Genomic DNA, 17,789 nt, shown 5'->3' with positions numbered 1-17,789 from the left:
CATTGTGTATTTTGGAAATGGCACAAGCAAGACCGAAAAAAAATCAAGATTATTGAGTTTACCTGGGAGTTTTCCTTCAACCTTGAAGGATTTGAGCTCTTTGGAATGACAACCACACCCCTTTGTACCTGCCACCTTAGACACACCTGTTTGATTGATAGACAATGTTGCTGTAACCTATGACGTGATATGGAAAATAAAATCATACAATTTAACGATGTATACAATCTCCTATGTAGAGTCTAAATACAGTATACTTGGGGAAAGGTTCTAGTAACGCTTTTGTGGGTTTGGCCTCTAACAAGCTAACAAGAAAATCAGGGAATCGCCTAAATTATCATTTAGGTAAAATCGACTTGCAGATTGCCTGACACCCGGTAAATGACCACGCGCACAAAAATGGAAACCTCATCCCGGTTTACCACAGTCTCCCCAATGAGTAGACTGTTGCAGAGAACGCAGGTGAGGCTCTGCATGGGAAAATACAGTGTGTTTAGGAAAATACAGTGTGTGTTGCAGATACAGATGGGAAACTATCAACTGACCTGTGCCGCTGATTTTCCATACTTGTCTCCTATAGTTTTGATGATGGGATCGTTTAAAGCAGAAGTATAATCACTGCCATGTACCCTGTATGGAGAAAAATAATCATCGTCAAGTTTCGAAAAGAGCCCAAATATAAGCATAAATCTATATCTATGAAAAAAGCAGTTGGTTAGCTGATATTCTGCATTAGTATATTTTGTTTATCAGATACACACACACTTGGTAATAAGGTGAAGCTCAGTCAACATCTGTCGCCATCTATTGTCAAAACGTAGTGTCTGGTATAATTGCACGTTATTTGTCATCATCATCATACGAGTAGATGAAATAGGATAGAATGATGCAGTTTACCCCGGAGCTCCTAGAGGGCAGTAAGCTGTCATCACAATCCCCTTTTCCGTGCAGTATTTCAGCAGTCGGTTACATGTTAGGTACGGGTGGCTCTCAACCTGGAAACAGCAAAAATAAACCGTATTTCAATCAACTTACTTACCGCTCAATCAACTGTCAATCTTAATCTTTGATTGGCCCCCGTGAAAAAAGAATGCAGTGATTTGAGCGTTGTAGAATAGTAGTAGTGACAGGATGTGAGGCGAAAGTGGGTGTAACCGGATACTCTCAGGATGGGAAGGTTCTCTTGGCCCGGCTCCAAAGTTGTTCCCACAAATTGGGAAGGATGGCTTAGCCAGAATACATAGTCGCATAGGTGAGAAATCGGTTCGACAGAATTCACATAATGTAGATTTAATGCAAGAAAAAAAAATCATTTGATAAAAAGATGAATGCCATATGCCAGTTTAGAACTAGTTTGTGTAGGAGTAGCAATAAGAGGCGGAACTACACTCACTTGATTGACAGCTGGTTTGATCCTCCCATTGGTCAGGATTTCCTCCATCTGTGAGATGTTGAAGTTGGACAGACCAATGGCCTTCACCAGTCCTGCGTCCACAAGTTTCTCCATTGCCTGTTCAATACATTTTCTCATGTTCATTGACGACATTCTTATGGTGTTCAATTGCAATTCAAGCTCAATGTACCAGACATCATTCTTATATCATTTGTAACAAACGTTACAAAACTAAATCTAACCGATGATGTCAACAATTGGTGGTCCGCATTACCTTTCGTGTTCAGAATTCAAAATACACTTATAATGGTAACTTCTGCACAGATAATGAATGACAGTACTTGTTGTGTATCTATGCTCTATCGGGCTAAGTACAGACAATAGAAACATAGAAGTCGTAGTATAAGTGACGGAAATTCTCATACAAAATGAAATTATAACAAATGAGTTCTAAAACTACTCGAATACAATTTGTAAATATGTTCGGCTTCATCTCGTTTCTTTGTGTCTGTGTGATGTTGAATATAGGTTGAGATGGGTGTGTTAAACTGTACTTGACCAGTTCAACTAAAACATGGTGGTATACATCAACTATCTCTCACCTTCCACGTGTCGAGATAGTGGGTGTCGCCGTATGCACGCTGCCCATTTTCATCGACTGGATGTAGGTTATCACCCCTCTGTAGCAAGATACAAATTGGACATAGGAGAATTCTTTTTACACAACCAGCAGGTACCTACATTGCTTACGTTTCGATGTCTCTCAGACACCTTCGTCAGAACTTCTAACGGGAGTTCTGCTTCTCACCGCTATATGTAGTCGATGTAGGTGGTGCTTTTGCGGCGAGAAAACAATCCCAAACGTGGCTAAGCTTGTAACCCCCCCCCCCCCCCCTCCTCCTGACTTTCTCATCCAGATCGCCTCCTTGATCCACCGTGTTCGCTAGTTGTCTTCCCTGTCTATAACCTTTTTCGTTGAACTTGCCTTTTCGGAAGTAAGATACAAATTGTTCGAAGAACTCATACCCCCCAGAAGTACTACATACGCATTTAAGTTCGAGGCGATTCAATTTCGCGGCATTTGGAAAATGGACAGTTCGTGGTGGTTACAAGTTCGCTAAGACCACCATCCCTCAAAATTTCATCATTATGATACTGTTACAATATACAGAACGTACATGTTCCGAGAAGGGTTGTCGTAGTCGTCGCGAGCAGAATACAGATGAAGGAAAATGTTCGCGGTGGTTTTAAGTTTGCAGTGAAGAGGCCACCTCGAAAACCGCGAATATGCATGTAAAACCATCGCGAAAGTCTCATCATTTACAGTATTAAAAGTATATTGCATGTCCGGCGTTCATTTATCATACAATAAAAATTAACACCATGTGCGTCCATTGATTACTTCCTGTCACTCTAAGCCGAATGTGACTAGCATGAGAAATATCTTTTGTGACAATAGAGATAGACAATACCTCTCCGTGAAATAGTAGCCTCTTCCATTAACCCCATGACCCGGAAATTTTGTAAGCTGTTAGAGCCAAAGTTGACGAATGGATTTTACCAACTCTTTGAACTCTATTTCCTGTCACTCCCGCAACTCGGACCCCAGAGGTGGTAGACATAGCCGATTCATCAAACTTGGCCGAGATAACTAATGTCATGGACGTAATATAAGATATTACATCCATGCTTTGACCCCATGATTCTATATCATGGGATCAATAGAAGAGGCCATTTATTAACAGGGAGGTATTGCTTCCAATACGTTGTGACGTTCACCACAGAGTGATAGGAAGTGATGACTGAACACATTATGTATGTATGGTGCAGTTACATACCTTGCTGGCATAAGGCCAGTGCATGAGGTACAAGTCCAGATAGTCTAGTCCCAGTTTTTGCAGACTGTTCTGGCAGGCCGGTAAGACATCGTCGGGATGGTGACGGGTTTCAAACAGCTATGAAAAAGAAAAGAAAAGAAAAAAACACCACTGCAGTTCCAACACAAGCTGCTAGGGGGCCTAAACCCACACTGCTTCTTTCTTATATGAAAATCTACCTATCACGAAAAAAATCAAGACCTTATATACCATGTCCAAGACAAAAGATACAAAATACGGAAGTTTTACTGCAGTACCAAGGAGGCAAAAAATCTACCTTGACCTTCGTCTTTTTAATTGTTCGTTTATGTAAAATACCATTTGGTGCAAGAAGAACTTTCAAAAACTTATATATAGACAAACCTTGGTGACAATAAAGAGATCCTCCCTCTTCACACCTTCTCCCATCTTCTCCGTGAGAGCCTGCCCGATTTCCCTCTCGTTCAGGTAGATCTCAGCCGTGTCGATGTGCCGATAACCGAGATCTAGAGCTGTCTTCACGGCCTTACAGCATTCTCCTTCAAGTGCCTACATTAAGGTGGTATCTCACTGCGCTTAGGGCACCGGTGCGGCACTGCGGCACTGTTGTGTTATTTTTGCCGATTTTTTTATTATAAATTAGTTATTGCATAATACGAAAAAGTATGACTTAGAAAACAGCAAAATACATAAAACGTAAGAAAATTTATCTTTGAAATTCGTTATCTTTCGAACCCCACAGTGCTGCACCGGTGTCCCAAGTGCAGTGAGATACCACCTTTAGATCACACTGGCCTAAGGATGACATCCAAGCGCGCATTGATTTTCGCCTGTTCTAAAAGATATCAGAATTTCATCTGCTCTCTATGGTCAGGGCATGGGGCCCGGGGGCACATCGCCTTTGTTTGAAATTCCCTCTTGGCAATAAAACATCATTGAAATGATTGTCTCTTATTGTCTTACTAAAGGAGAACAAAGCCAGGAAAGAATGGACTGGATGTTTAGTCCTGTGGCTTAGCAGCATTGCTTTTGCCGGATTTTTCTTTTTTTGCCCTTGTGCATCAGTTTTGGGGTCTCCAGAGGATGTCATCCATAAAATTAAGCACTGTATATTTTAGCCTTTCAGATTTCGACCATTGTGACCAATGATGGCGTCCCAAAGGTCCACGTTCAAGGTTCAAGGTTCAGGATTTCAGATCATTGAAACCGGCTCAGCAACAATTTGTTTCCAGTTGACGGCATCTCTATTAAAAAATGCGATTCACGTTCATAATGCTACAGCCAAAATATCCCACCACACTTATCGAGAAGAGAGAAGGAGTCCTTCATGATATGAGTGGATTACACCTTATAATTCAAGCCTGGTATTTCGCAGCTTGTACCTACAGTGTACCAAACGGGTGTTACCCCATAGGCAGTGACCCTAATGGCGGAAGTTATCCTGTGCGACTTAACAAAGTCACGATCTTACCGCCCATGTACCCAGTCCTAAAAGGGGCATGGAACCGCCTGTCCGCAGTTGTGCTCTGAGCATTGCCATGTCCCCTCTAGTCTCAAATGAATCTGCAAAATAACAAGTGAGCAACAAGCCAAAGAAACTGCCTTGTCATGACTCGTTTTCACGTGATATCGAATTAAGGTTAATATAAAGTCTAAATCTTAAGTATATAGTTGAAACGACAAAGGCAGACTAGGCCAAATGCTTACGATCGTGAGCTGAGGAAATTCGTAGGATAGTCGTGCAGAAGTCGTACAAACTTCAGCTGTCTTGTAACATTAACAGAAAGGTCCTTGTCGGCGTTTGGTTCTGTCACAGCCTGCTTGAAAATTATACATGAAAATCGTACAATGGCCTACAATGAATGTCAACGGGCCTACATACATAGTATTTTTTTTTTACATACATGCAATCGCATGACAGGTACGACGTACCTTAATTCTAAGCCCCGTTTTGCCTTACTTCAATCAAAGCCAAGTCTTGACAAACCGTCGAGCCAACGCTTGCTGCTTCCTAAGTCGAGGGCATTAGTTTAACACAAGATTTACACGTAGTCAAACCCACATGCCTCTACCAACGTTGCATCGCACCCCCCGGTGTCCACGTTCAAGGTTCAAGGTTGCTTCTCAACACAGCCAAACGCCCTTTAGAACGTTGACCTCTATGTGAACTCATCTAGGTCATGCATTGGCCTGCTAGGGTCAACAGAAGATTCCAAAGTCCATTCTCGGTCTTTGCATAGGTACAATGTCAGTTCCATGTGATATTCAAGCGTTTGTTGTTTGAAAGTATCCAGAAATTGTTGTAAAAGTGGAAATAAAGGGAGATCAGAGAACTGACAACTACTTGAGACATTTACATCTTGGCATCTATGCATGACGTTCACCTTCATAGGCATGGCTGCATGAAATTCACACACACACACACACACACAGCTACACACACAAACACATACACACAGCTACCACACACACATACACACACACACAAAGCTAGACACACACACAGCTACAGACACACACAGCTACACACAAACACACAAAGGTACACACACGAACACACACAGCTACAGACACACATAACACACACAGCTACATACGGTAACGCACACAGATACAGACACACACACACACAGCTACAGATACACACACTCACATGCACACACAAACATGTACGCACACAAAAACACAAACACATACTCGCACACCCACTCAAACACACAAACATGCACACAGAACAAAAACTATACCTCCATTTTTCATGGAGGTAGAAAGGTACATAAGCCAGGATGCACTCACACACTTGATTTATTTGTTTCTTCAACAATACTCAAATAGTTACAGTTGTGATCAAGATGTTCATTTATCACATTTGTTCAGGGATGACAAATAGCAATCTCCTAGATCTAGATGGAACTTAGTGAGAATCACTCAATGAGATGGACACCGTTGTAAAAGATACAACACATACCTGTATTGATAGGAAACTTGTTCTCACCCCTACCATGGATGCTTTCAGTGTCTTTTGAGATAGTTTAACTCCATCTCAGCTTTAAAAAAAAATTCTTCAAGAATAGTTTGCAGGCCACAAATGATTCCATTATCTTTCTAACACAGCACTACAAGATATGATCAGAAAATTGATCAAATCATATAACGTTACCCACACGCTGTTTGAAATGCCACACATGTTTTTTTATTGTTGAAGTAATTTGAAGAAAAGCAAGGCAACCTCTTCGATATTTAACGTTGTCCCTACAGCCTACTACAGCCTAACCTGGTAACCAAATACAAACTTTATGTAGTGCCAAAGGGCTACCTTAGTAGACTGGTGGTTAAAGCGTACTGGCATATTGTTGAGTAGAGGATGTATAACGGGCAACGTTCTAAATGCACTGGGTTTAGAGGCAATTCAAACAGAGTTGGCATCACAATGTATGAAAAATCCACAGTTTTGAATCTGATTCACACCATTAGAAGCAAAACAATAAAACCACACTTTGTATACAGTCAAACCTGTACAAGTGACCACCTCTACATAAGGACCACTTTGTCATTGCTTACAGTCAGGCCTGTGCTAGTGACAACCTCTTCATAAGAACCACCTGTCCATTAATATACAGTCAAACCTGGAGAACTGACCTCAACTACATGTACATAAGGACCACCTGGTCAATGTGGCCACTATTTCGCGGTCCCTTTGATAGTTTTTTCCTACTGGCACATGTATCTTGAACTCAACCTTGTTGATAAAGGCCGTATACAGTGTTTCGATCCTCCAAAATTGTAAATTTATTAAATTACAAGATTCTGGTACTGTACAGGCAGACAAGCTATGATTTTCCACAAGGATTTTTTAGTAGTCCCCTAAGTGGTCTTCTTGGGCAGTTTTGACTGTAGTTAAAAGCCTTCATATCAAAAATATCTTAAGCAAGGTCTTAACAAAAGTTGTGTCTTCTTCACTTAGGAAGTCATCATCCCAGTGACAGTGCTGTACATCCCAGCACTGTTGATGGCGTTGACAGCCACGTGGTACTCCTGAAATGTTGAAACAATGTGTAATCAGGGGATTCAAGCGCCGCCAAACTGACCATGCCAAATGGTCCAACCTTTTTCTGTAGTGGTTAGTGGCATTTCTTTTTCATCTCATGACCTGGGTTCGAATACCCAGGAACCAGGAGACTGTTTCTACTCGCCTCTCACATGTGTTTCATTGCTTCCCATACTGGGAATCGAACCTGGGTGTTTATAGTCTAGTGGTTAGGAATTGGCACCCTCACCACCAACGCGGGTTTGATTCCCAGTGTTGGAACCACTCAAACACAAGAGGCGAGTAGATGCAGTCTCCTGGCTCCTGGAATCTGAACCTTTGCCAAACCCTGGTCACCAGCATATAGGAATTTATGTCATACCTGTGATGCAAAAACGTTTAATACGGGTGTTCCGGACCGGCTGATAACTTTCCGTACGGCCCGGGCTTATCACACGGGCTCCATTCGAATAAATTGAACTGTTTCGAGTGGGCCGAGTACGGCGCCATCGAAAGTTCGAATACCTGATTCGGACGTTGGAACATTACTGTTGCAACACTTTTTTTTCAAGGGCAACAAATTTGTATCAACACATTTCGCATCAAAACAGTGGTTTTCTCAGGAGGGTATGACATAAATAAAATACAACACGGTGCATTCCGCATCACCCTTGGTCCCAGCCCTCCCGCGGGTCGGATCACCCTCTGGCCTTCGGCCGTCATGCAATCCGACCCACGGTCTGGCTGGTACCTCGGGTGATACGGAATACACCGTGTTGTATTCTATATTTATATAATATAGAAATATAACAACATAAATGTATTCTAGGACACTGTTATATAAAATGTGTTAAGAACATATTTCTACAAACAAAACTTGATCAGTTGTAGGTCCGTATCAACAATTGCAACAATGCAACATCCTACCAACCTTTGTCTGATCCAGACTGGAAACAGTCATGTTGGTATATTTGGTCTCATACCAGAGTCCAGCCTTACTGCCACCTTCCACCAGTCCCACCGACACCTCGAAGTAGTCTAAAAAGAAGCACACTCAAATTTGATTTCAAATATAAGAACTGAGCAAGAATGGAAGACTGGTTTTAACTGGGTTTCAAAGTTGCATTGGCAGAAAAATGGGTAACGAGTAAAAACATTGCACAGAGATCCTTACACAATCCTTACACTTTCAACGGTTTTTTTGTTCTTGTTAGATATGCTAAGTCTTGCATTGAATTTTTCTGCCAGTTCATTCTAGTGACGCTGAAGAAGAGTGATGGATGTCACTCAAAACGTCGGGAAGTAAATCTGTTTTTATACCCAGTTGGAGAGATTTAATTTTTTGAATATTGTTAACCTACATCGTCATGTGGTCTAACCTTCAAAAACATTTTACACTCAGATCTTTGATTCATTATTTTGTCTGACATTAGTGGCAAGATTTCTGCAAATGCTGGAAAAAAGGGTGCTGAGAAAAAATCTGTCTATGCACAAATGTAAAAATCTAGTTTGTCGATGTAAAAATCTTGTTTGCGGTACTGAAAATTCTAGACTCTTTGGAGTCACCGGAAAGGTGCTACTTACCGGCATTGAACACACCAGCCCAGTTGATCATCAGTGTGTCTGAGTTCACCCAAGACAACTTGAGTCCACCTGAAAGAAATTACATTTGATTAATGTGAAGGCTCCCTTTGGCAATAGACATTTAATAGTAATTTCTCCATCTTTATTCTCCATTTGTGTGTTCTTTAACAGAAGTCTACATGTCACATACCCATACATGTAGTAGTCAAGTGTACTAGAAGTGGGCTTATTACTTTCAACTCGATGTATGATCTGACAAATGTTTTGAAGTGCGTAAGATCAAAAGATCTATATTACATTATGTTATGCAAGATTTGTGTCACCCATGAGTCAGTTTGATACATGATAATAGCTATATAATTAATGTCAATGGCCTGCTTCGCTCACTTGGTGGTTTATGTAGTGTTTATAGGAACCAAAATGCAAATATGACACCATATACATCTTAGGGCAGGTCATCACCATAATACAACAGTTCATGAAGGTGGTGCTGAAATGTCGGATGTTGTGAACCCATCCATTCAATCCATTGGCTGCCAATTCCTTCCATAACTTTCCATTTATATCCCTTCAGTACTACATTTTCACATGTAGAATTCATATTTCATACTTTCACATGTAGAATTCATATTTCATACTTTCACATTTTCACATGTAGAATTCATATTTCATACTTCCACCGGATTTGGAAAGATCCCAATTATCACATGGATTAGTCACCACAATTCATGATTGATTTAAGATCGATATATTGTAAATTAAATAAAATGCAGAAATGTTTGCGGTGGTTTTATGTCGAACTTCGCAGTTTTTGCATTGACCACTTTACCGCGAACGTAAAACCACCATGAACATTTTTCCATTATAGTACGAGACTACAGTCTATGGTACTACCGCAAGCTTAAAACCACCGTTAACACTCCATTTTCCCACTACCACATAAGTAAATCCAAGTGAACTTAAATGCATTTACAGTACATGTAAACCTACCATTGACCAAAGGCCTCCCGTGATGTGCGATGTTGACCTCCGTGGAGACAGAGTCACTCTGCATCCCCAGGAAGTTCACAGACCGGACACTGACGATGTAGGTGTCCCCGGGAATGAGCTGCAGGTCAGTCAGGGTCGCCGTGTGCTCTCCTGTCCAGGGCATCTCCTGCCAAGCTAAGGTGAAGTCTGGACCCTCGACCATGTACTGCAGATTAAAATGAAATCATAGAAGATTTATGGTGATCAAATAGCAGTTTGCTTTCAATTGATAGTATTGAGAATGACAATATATAATAAAAATATTAGCATGAAAGCTCATATGTGTTGGTACAATCTATATTGAAGTTTTAACTGTCATTCAACACAAATTGCTCAACTTGAATTATTCGATTGCACATCCATTGATCTTCATCAGGAGTGGTGATTCATTTACTTTGGATTACTTTTCGAGGGGGGTAAAGGAGGCCATCTACATAAGAGCACACCAGCCGACACTTTACAGAGACGGGGGCCGATACAACTTGCCACGCATCTACGATTCTTTACTTGAGTCACATGTCCCTAGGTCACGTGCTCAGGGTAATTGCATCATCACTCCTGAAAAAGGTTGAGGGATGTGCGACTAAAAATTCAAGGTGAACAATTTGTTTGTGTTGAATGACAGTTAAAAACTTCAACATATAATAAAAATGTTTACACAGTTTTTGGTCTGTGTGTTTGCCTTGGTGTGTATTCACAGCTGTGTACACAGTGATCTGAATTTTGCAGAGTGGTAGCATGGTGTAAGGTGGAAGTGGTGTAATAGGATACTTGAAGGATTGGAACTCTGGTGTGGCCTGGGTCCAATGTTGTTGTCCTTATACATTTCATATTCAGGGCACTAACTATAACACTAGGGGCCAAGGTTATAGACAAGGAAGACAACAGGCGGGCATGGTGGATCAAGGAGGCGATCTGGATAAGAAAGTCAACCCCAGTGATGAAGTGGGACAAGGGATACAAGCTTAGCCACGTTTGGGATTGTTTTCTCACCGCAAAAGCGCCACCTACATGTTTATTGTACATCGGCTACATATAGCAGTGAGAAGCAGAATTCCTGTTAGAAGTTCTGACAAATGTGTCTGAGAGACATCGAAACGCAAGCAACCTGCTGGTTGTGTAAAAAGAATTCACATATATCCTATAACACTTCTTGGTTGAACAGGACGCTTCTTGTCTCATCGTTCAAGTAAATGTATAAAGGAGAACTTTACCTCGAAGTAATAGATCCCGGACGGGTCCTCGAATCCTCCCCACGCGATGTGCAGCTTGTCCGGGGAGTACTGGTAGTGGTTCCTGGGTGCGTACTGAGTCACGGGCTCGATCACAACCGTGACATAGGCGTGCTCAATACTGGGGGGCACAGAGGTCAGGACCACTCCGTCTGAGCTGGCTGTGGCAGACTGTAGGATTGATGAAACAATGGTAAAGTGGAAGCTATTAATATGTACTCATTTACTCAATCTCACTCACTCACTTCTATTCATTCATTCATTTACTTTGTCACTTACTCACTTCAACTTGCTCGCTCACAATCACACTCACACTCACTCACTTCAACTCATTCATTCATTTTATTACTTTGTCACCCACTCACTTCAACTCACTCACTTCAACTCACTCGCTCGCTCACACCCTTACCCACTCACACTCACTCACTCACAAACTCACTCACTCACTCACTCACTCACTCACTCACTCACTCACTCACTCTCACTCAAACACACACCCACACACCCACCCACCCAGCCACCCACCCACAAACCCACTAAACCACCCACTCCCTCTCTCACTCAATCTCACTGAAACTTGATGTACTTGTAATATAGAATATTTTTATTATTTTCACTGACCTGTCCCGCGTGGTTATGACAGCGCACAATGACATAAATCTTTGTTCCATGAGCGATGAACCCAGATGAGTCAATACAGGCTCCCACTCCATCCACGATGTAGCTTGTGGTGAACCTCATCAGGTTGGCCAGGTGTGGAGTTGTACCTGCACAATTCAGTAAAATTTTCGTTTTGTCAGCCAAGTTACACAATATAAAGCACCAACTTTGAAAAACAGTGTGTTTGGCTTGAGGGGTCTTTAGAATGCACATTTTCCATATGATGGAGTGCATCATACATAGGGACTTTGCATTGGAGATATCATTTCTAATTGGCATTCTTCTATAGGCTTGCAGATATATGACCTGGAGGAATTATGTTAACAGATGCTATATCTGTAAATACTTTCATCAGGTTGGCAAATCAATACTTAAAAAACAGTTTTCTTTGATATACATGACATTGTAAAGCCTTAGTTTCTTTCTCTGACAACATATTGGTAGCTGCTCTGTTGTCTTCATCAGAAAGATACAAACTTTCTTTTTGTAAGGCTGGCATAGATTCATGATTGGGACCACAAGCTTGCAGCTTCATCACAAAGAAGAAGTATACTTCTAGAAGTAGAGTCGTTTTTGAGAAGCTTGAAAACAGCGCTTTAGAAACATGAGCTATGCTCCTTGGATATACATATTAATAGAATATATAAAATGGCATACAAACTTTTTTAAGTTAGTCTAGCAGAAATGAAAGACTTTATGGCGTGATACTGTATTTGAATTAATGTAGGTTAGCTCTGTGGATATCTATGATTCATAATCTCTGCATAGACAATTTTCAAAGCCTCTTCTTTAATGTCTGACCACTGACCTAGTGCCCATTCACAGTAGTTGATGCCACTCTCTCCATCGTTAACGTCAGACCAGCTGGCACAGATGATGTCACTGTTCTGGTATTCCACGTCCACGTCATCGGTGTTTCCATCCAGTACCGTCCCCATCACCGGTGGAGTCAGGTCAACCAGAGCAGGCTCTGAATATAGCACTGTTGAAAAGCAATAGCTTAAGTGGTTATTACACAATCATAGAGACTACAGCACAACGTATTCCGTATAACCTGAGGTTCCTACCAAAAGTAACGTGGAACAAACTGTGCTGTATTGAACCTTTTGTATCATACCCATAAAAATAGAGGGTGAGAATAAAATGGTACCCACAAACAAAACACTGTGAGAACATCAATCATTCTAACATCCAAATCCAGTATTCACATTTTTACCATGCCAGTTATATGTGGGATAGAGAAGAAGCCTGTGTGACACTGTAAAATACAGACTGGCCTAGGTATGATATCAACACTAATATACAACTTTCGTGATCATGTGTGTTTCACTTCATTTCATGCAGAAAATCATTAATTTATAAATAAACTTGTGGATTACCACACGGTTTCTTCCATTTCCAAACAATCTCAGCCAAAGAAAAGATGGCAAATCATTTTCTGAGAGCTTCATTTGTGAAGAGTAAATCCAGGTTTAACTTTTTAATATCTTTCAAACTTTCAAAGTCATAAAACTACCTGTCAACTCACTGTTAAAATTAATAACTATGCAGAATCTGATACAAAACAGAACCTCGCTTTCTATTACCAACCTTTTGTACATTGTGTATGTACCAAAGGCCCCATAGGTCAATGGCAACAAAAGCTTACCTGCAGACAGCCCTGCTGCATTGGTTGCCATGACAGTCACATGTACGTAGGAACCGTGATGCAGGAAAAGCCCGCTGTTCTGTGCGCTTTCCTGGACTCCAATAGCTCTGAAGGGCTGTAGCTGTGTTCCACCTTTCAAAATCAGATATCGGATAGTCATTACGTAGTATTCGTAGTTTGCATATGCTGTGCATTCCTACACGCCATTCTTGCACCCAATTCATATCAAGATTTGGCATATCAGGATCAAAGCCCTCAGAGCTACATTTGGATCGTTTCTATTCAGTACTTGCAAATCAGATCAATCCTGTGTCTGGGTGAATCCTACATGTAATTTGCCAGTCCTTGTATGAACGAGGTCTTACACTTGACAAGTGAAATAGAACAGTCAACAAAAGAAACCTGAAAGAGGCTAGTATTTTCGACTGTACTGTCAGGAAACAGCCTAAACTCAAAGGAGCTCTTACATAGTGTTTTGTACTAATAATATAATTGTACCTCTGGCTGTTCCAATTGCCCAGGAGTAGTCCACAATAGGAGACTCTGGATCCACCATGCTCCACTTGGCCGACACCGACCCCCAGTCTGACAGGGTCTGGGCAGTCAGGTCGATGAAACCATAATAGACGGCTGTGGAGTTGAACTGGGTGGTGGCATAGGTCACTGGTTCCACCTGGTGTTGAGGAAAACAGACTGTTGTAAACTTGTCTACAATATAATTGTCTATTCAGCAAAGGACACAATAAAGCCAGTAGCCAAGAGTTTTAAAGTAGCTCACAGTTTCAAAGTGGGTATGTTAACAGAGATAATCTTAAACCCAAGGTAGGACTGGGCGGGTTCTTTCCGGCTTGGGCGACGCTTACAACCAAGCAATCCCACTGAGCGGGGACGTACCATATCCAATTACATAGGCCCAGGTTGGACCGTCCTTACATCATGAAAGAAGGCAATGCTTTAAAATGTAACAGCTGTTTAAATGCCACCCTATAATGCTTTTAATGAAAACAGTATACATGTATGAAAAGGGAAGCAAATTTTTTTATTATCAGAGAAGGTCACTGAAATTGAAAATTGCTTCAGACTTGATCGTATCTTTTGCCTGAAAATTTACGCTACAACATTGGATGGGACTCTGCAACCTTTGCAAATCACTCAGTGGTTGGCTCAGAGGCCATACTGCTGCACCAATGTCCTCCTAGATCTCGCAACTCATTGGGCAAGCTACTTTCCTGTTGTGTGAAGCCAGCTTTATAGATTAGTGCTTTGAAAATATGAATAGAAAACACTATGCCACGGTTACATACCATAAAGTTATCCAGCGAAATCCCAGCCTTCGTACCCACAGACTGGACGGTGACAGTTGAGCCGGTGCCAACAGCAGTGAAGTAGAAGATCTGTTTTTGCCAGGTGTCCCACTGCTCTGTAGAGGTGGTGTCGACAGTTGACACCTGTCTGTTCCGCAGTTTGAAGACCTGATGAAGACCCGGCGCTGTCAGCAAACCCTCCTGGGTCAGGCGGGGGACGTCCGTTGTCAGGTCTTGGTTGGCAAAAAAGCTGATGCGGTATTCTTGGCCTGTTAACAGAAATTAAAGATGGACTGTAAATCAATGCAAAATCTATAATTTGCAGCATATTTGCCCAGGTAAGTGCCTAAGCCAGGGACTGGCCCCTGAATGCTCAGGGTTAGCCCTTAGCAATAGCCTACGGCTAGTTGGGCAGCCCTGGCTGTTTGTAAACAGCTGAACAAATAAATAAATAAATAATACTCCTTTCCATGAGGTACTGAAACGAGATAGCGTATAGGACAGCACCCATCTCTGTTAGCCCTGGGCCACACAACTTTGCGCAATCACTACAGCAGGGGTTTAGTTTTGGTAGTGGTGTGTTTTCAACTTCTATAATCTTTCCTGAATGCTGAGTGCTAAGCAGAGAAAGCAGCATGTATCATTTTTTATGATTCTGATATGACTCGGTCAGGATCGAACTCATGACCTACCGAAAGCAAGGCACCTGTTTTATATGCAATACAAGCAAACAAACATTGTGACATACCTGCCACAGTGGTGAAAGTCTGAGACATGCTGCCATGAAGAAGGAGATGAGAACGTCCGTGCTTCGTCTGGAAGTCATCAGTAGGTAAGGAGGAGATCTGCTGGACCACGGAGTCGCCTTCCAGTACCCAACCTTTAAGGAACAGTTTTCACAGTGTTTTAATAGTTGAGATAACTATAGTCAGAAACTAACAAAGTTGTTATGGTATGTTTAGAGGTTATTGTATACTGATTTATAGGGTCACTTCATTTCATTGTAGGAGGAGAAAGGAGTCGTCCACGGTTGAAACAATTACAGACTTCAAGCGTTATCCAAGACAGTGCACATTTGCAGCGTGATAAGTTTGAGGTCAGCACAAAAACTACGAACATTAAATCACTGCAAAAATTTCATAATTTACAGTTCCATTTTGCAACAAATATTCACTAATTGCATGTACATGTATTACTAAGTACAACAAGATTATTGAAATTCAATGTATTTTTAAACTGTTTATTATCATATTTAGTCTTACCTCTACATACATAAGGACTACCTGATGGTCAGTGACTTTTTTTAGTCCATCAGATAATTTTTCCATTGATACAAGCATTCAAATGATCATGTCTATACATAGACCAGATTGGTTTTTTGGACAGTTTCAACTGTAATTATCAAGTCTTAAAACAACAGTGTTAAGATCATTACCTGCTCCACCGGCTACAGTGTCCTCAAATGAAGGATTGATGAGCAGGTTGTCCCCTATCTGTAGGTTGGCCTCTGGTATGGGAGGGGAGGTGTCCACAAGGAACCCATCAGACACTGCGACTGGTGACTGGTGACCTGCAGCGTCCTGACCCTTCACTTTGTTGAAGTAACGTTGCCCTGATACATGAAAAATAAAATAAAAACTCAAGTCTTACAATGAAATATCCTATACGCACAAGGAAGAGTTTCCATTCTGATCTGATAGTCTGGTGCCCAGCAGCATCCTGACCCTTCACCTTGTTGAAGTAACGTTGCCCTGATACATGAAAAATAAAATAAAAACTCAAGTCTTACAATGAAATCCTATACACACAAGGAAGAGTTTCCATTCTGATGTAATTGTCTGATGCTCAGCTGCAGCAGCATCCTGGCCATTCACTTTGTTGAAGTAACATTGTCCTGATAACGTTACATCAAAAATCGAAAACTCCAGAATTACAATAAAATTCTGTACACAAGGAAAAGTTTCCATTTTGATCTAATAGGGCATTTCTACTGTGTCAGACAAGTGCCCACGACAACAACTGCTTCCCTCCTGTCTGCAATTTATCAGCCTTCAAAACAAATGTCCACCGCTATTTCTGTGCCATGTTATTTCCAACTTCTTAGTTTATTGCCTTGAAAGTGGTCTAATGAACTTGCTCTGTACAATCTCGTTAAGATAAAAAAAATGGTTTGAATTCTCTTTTTGTACATCAGTGAATCATTTTTGAACATTCTAATATCCTCTGACACTCCCATTTTACATGGTCACTATTATTAACATCTCCAAATAGACACTGGCATAATTATTAGAAACTTATCAACATAACAAATAATGCTGTGCATGTTCTCAATATGACCTAATGGCTAGAAAAACAGAGATGTGCACTGCCCTATACACTGAAACGTCTGGAAATGATAGATTAACTCTTCTTCAAAATATAATGTCCTCACCACTGGTCAGACTCTTTGAAAGTGTGACTGTTCGCTCCTGCACCAGCCCAGTGTCTGTCCAGTCCATGACGCTGCACTCAGACGGGTCAGAGGTCTCCCCGACGCACCAGAAGTGTTTGTCTATGCCCGAGTCCAGGTCGTTGAACCCGTGCCAAAATGCGGACACAATGGTTGTACTGGACGTGTAGGTCTCATCGCCAGGACCTGTTTAGTAAGAGGATCATGTTTGTTACATGTGTGGATTGAGTATTTGAGCAACTTGCAGGGTTAAAAGCAGTGCACATGGTACTGAGTGTGTCAACCCTGTATAAAGAAAACAGAAATAAATAAATAAAAACAACGGGTCCATAATATAGGTCCCAAAATGCATTTTTATAGCATTTTACAGCTAATAACTAAGCAGGCTTAACACTGTGCAACCGTTGACCAAATTCATTGAAGGTTGCTGAATCTCTAAATCTCATGAGAGTCTTTAGGTTTTGCTTGCAAATATCATTCCTTCCAACATCATTCCAAGAATCCCTTAGAAATTTGATCCCATGTATGCAACTTCAGTGTTTGAAGTAATTAAGTGCTGTCCTTGGTGCTGAAATTAATGTAATTATCACTTTCTGACTACAACATG

General features: G+C 41.2%; 2 protein-coding genes across 4 annotated transcripts in view; both read right to left on the bottom strand.

The window, feature by feature from the left end:
- LOC118407231 (aldo-keto reductase family 1 member A1-A-like) overlaps nt 1–5,366 on the bottom strand; it is an 8,919-nt gene extending 3,553 nt beyond the window's left edge. The window contains exons 1-9 of one of the 2 annotated variants that reach the window (XM_035807683.1): nt 5,182–5,366; nt 4,721–4,812; nt 3,634–3,798; nt 3,232–3,348; nt 1,996–2,073; nt 1,394–1,510; nt 898–995; nt 546–630; nt 63–146 (exon numbers count right to left, since the gene is read on the bottom strand). In XM_035807683.1, the coding sequence (XP_035663576.1) occupies nt 63–146; nt 546–630; nt 898–995; nt 1,394–1,510; nt 1,996–2,073; nt 3,232–3,348; nt 3,634–3,798; nt 4,721–4,789 (813 nt within the window). In that variant the 5' untranslated portion in view covers nt 4,790–4,812; nt 5,182–5,366. Of the gene's footprint in view, nt 1–62; nt 147–545; nt 631–897; nt 996–1,393; nt 1,511–1,995; nt 2,074–3,231; nt 3,349–3,633; nt 3,799–4,720 lie in introns of both variants that reach the window. The other variant, XM_035807682.1, reaches the window with a different exon arrangement.
- Nucleotides 5,367–6,036: 670 nt separating this feature from the next.
- Nucleotides 6,037–17,789, bottom strand: part of LOC118406387 — a 61,612-nt gene continuing 49,859 nt past the window's right edge. For both annotated transcript variants that reach the window (XM_035806374.1, XM_035806375.1), the window contains exons 55-67: nt 17,165–17,368; nt 16,169–16,345; nt 15,482–15,613; nt 14,734–15,002; nt 13,928–14,102; nt 13,430–13,561; nt 12,590–12,763; nt 11,743–11,888; nt 11,104–11,292; nt 9,851–10,055; nt 8,861–8,929; nt 8,208–8,314; nt 6,037–7,284 (exon numbers count right to left, since the gene is read on the bottom strand). In XM_035806374.1, coding sequence (XP_035662267.1) covers nt 7,210–7,284; nt 8,208–8,314; nt 8,861–8,929; nt 9,851–10,055; nt 11,104–11,292; nt 11,743–11,888; nt 12,590–12,763; nt 13,430–13,561; nt 13,928–14,102; nt 14,734–15,002; nt 15,482–15,613; nt 16,169–16,345; nt 17,165–17,368 — 2,054 coding nt within the window. In that variant the 3' untranslated portion in view covers nt 6,037–7,209. The remainder of the gene's footprint in view (nt 7,285–8,207; nt 8,315–8,860; nt 8,930–9,850; nt 10,056–11,103; nt 11,293–11,742; nt 11,889–12,589; nt 12,764–13,429; nt 13,562–13,927; nt 14,103–14,733; nt 15,003–15,481; nt 15,614–16,168; nt 16,346–17,164; nt 17,369–17,789) is intronic.

Source organism: Branchiostoma floridae, chromosome 19 (assembly GCF_000003815.2).
Source record: "Branchiostoma floridae strain S238N-H82 chromosome 19, Bfl_VNyyK, whole genome shotgun sequence".
NCBI lineage: Eukaryota > Metazoa > Chordata > Leptocardii > Amphioxiformes > Branchiostomatidae > Branchiostoma > Branchiostoma floridae.
The sequence above is the reverse complement of the archived record's forward strand: the minus strand, read 5'-3'. Positions and strand labels throughout refer to the sequence as shown.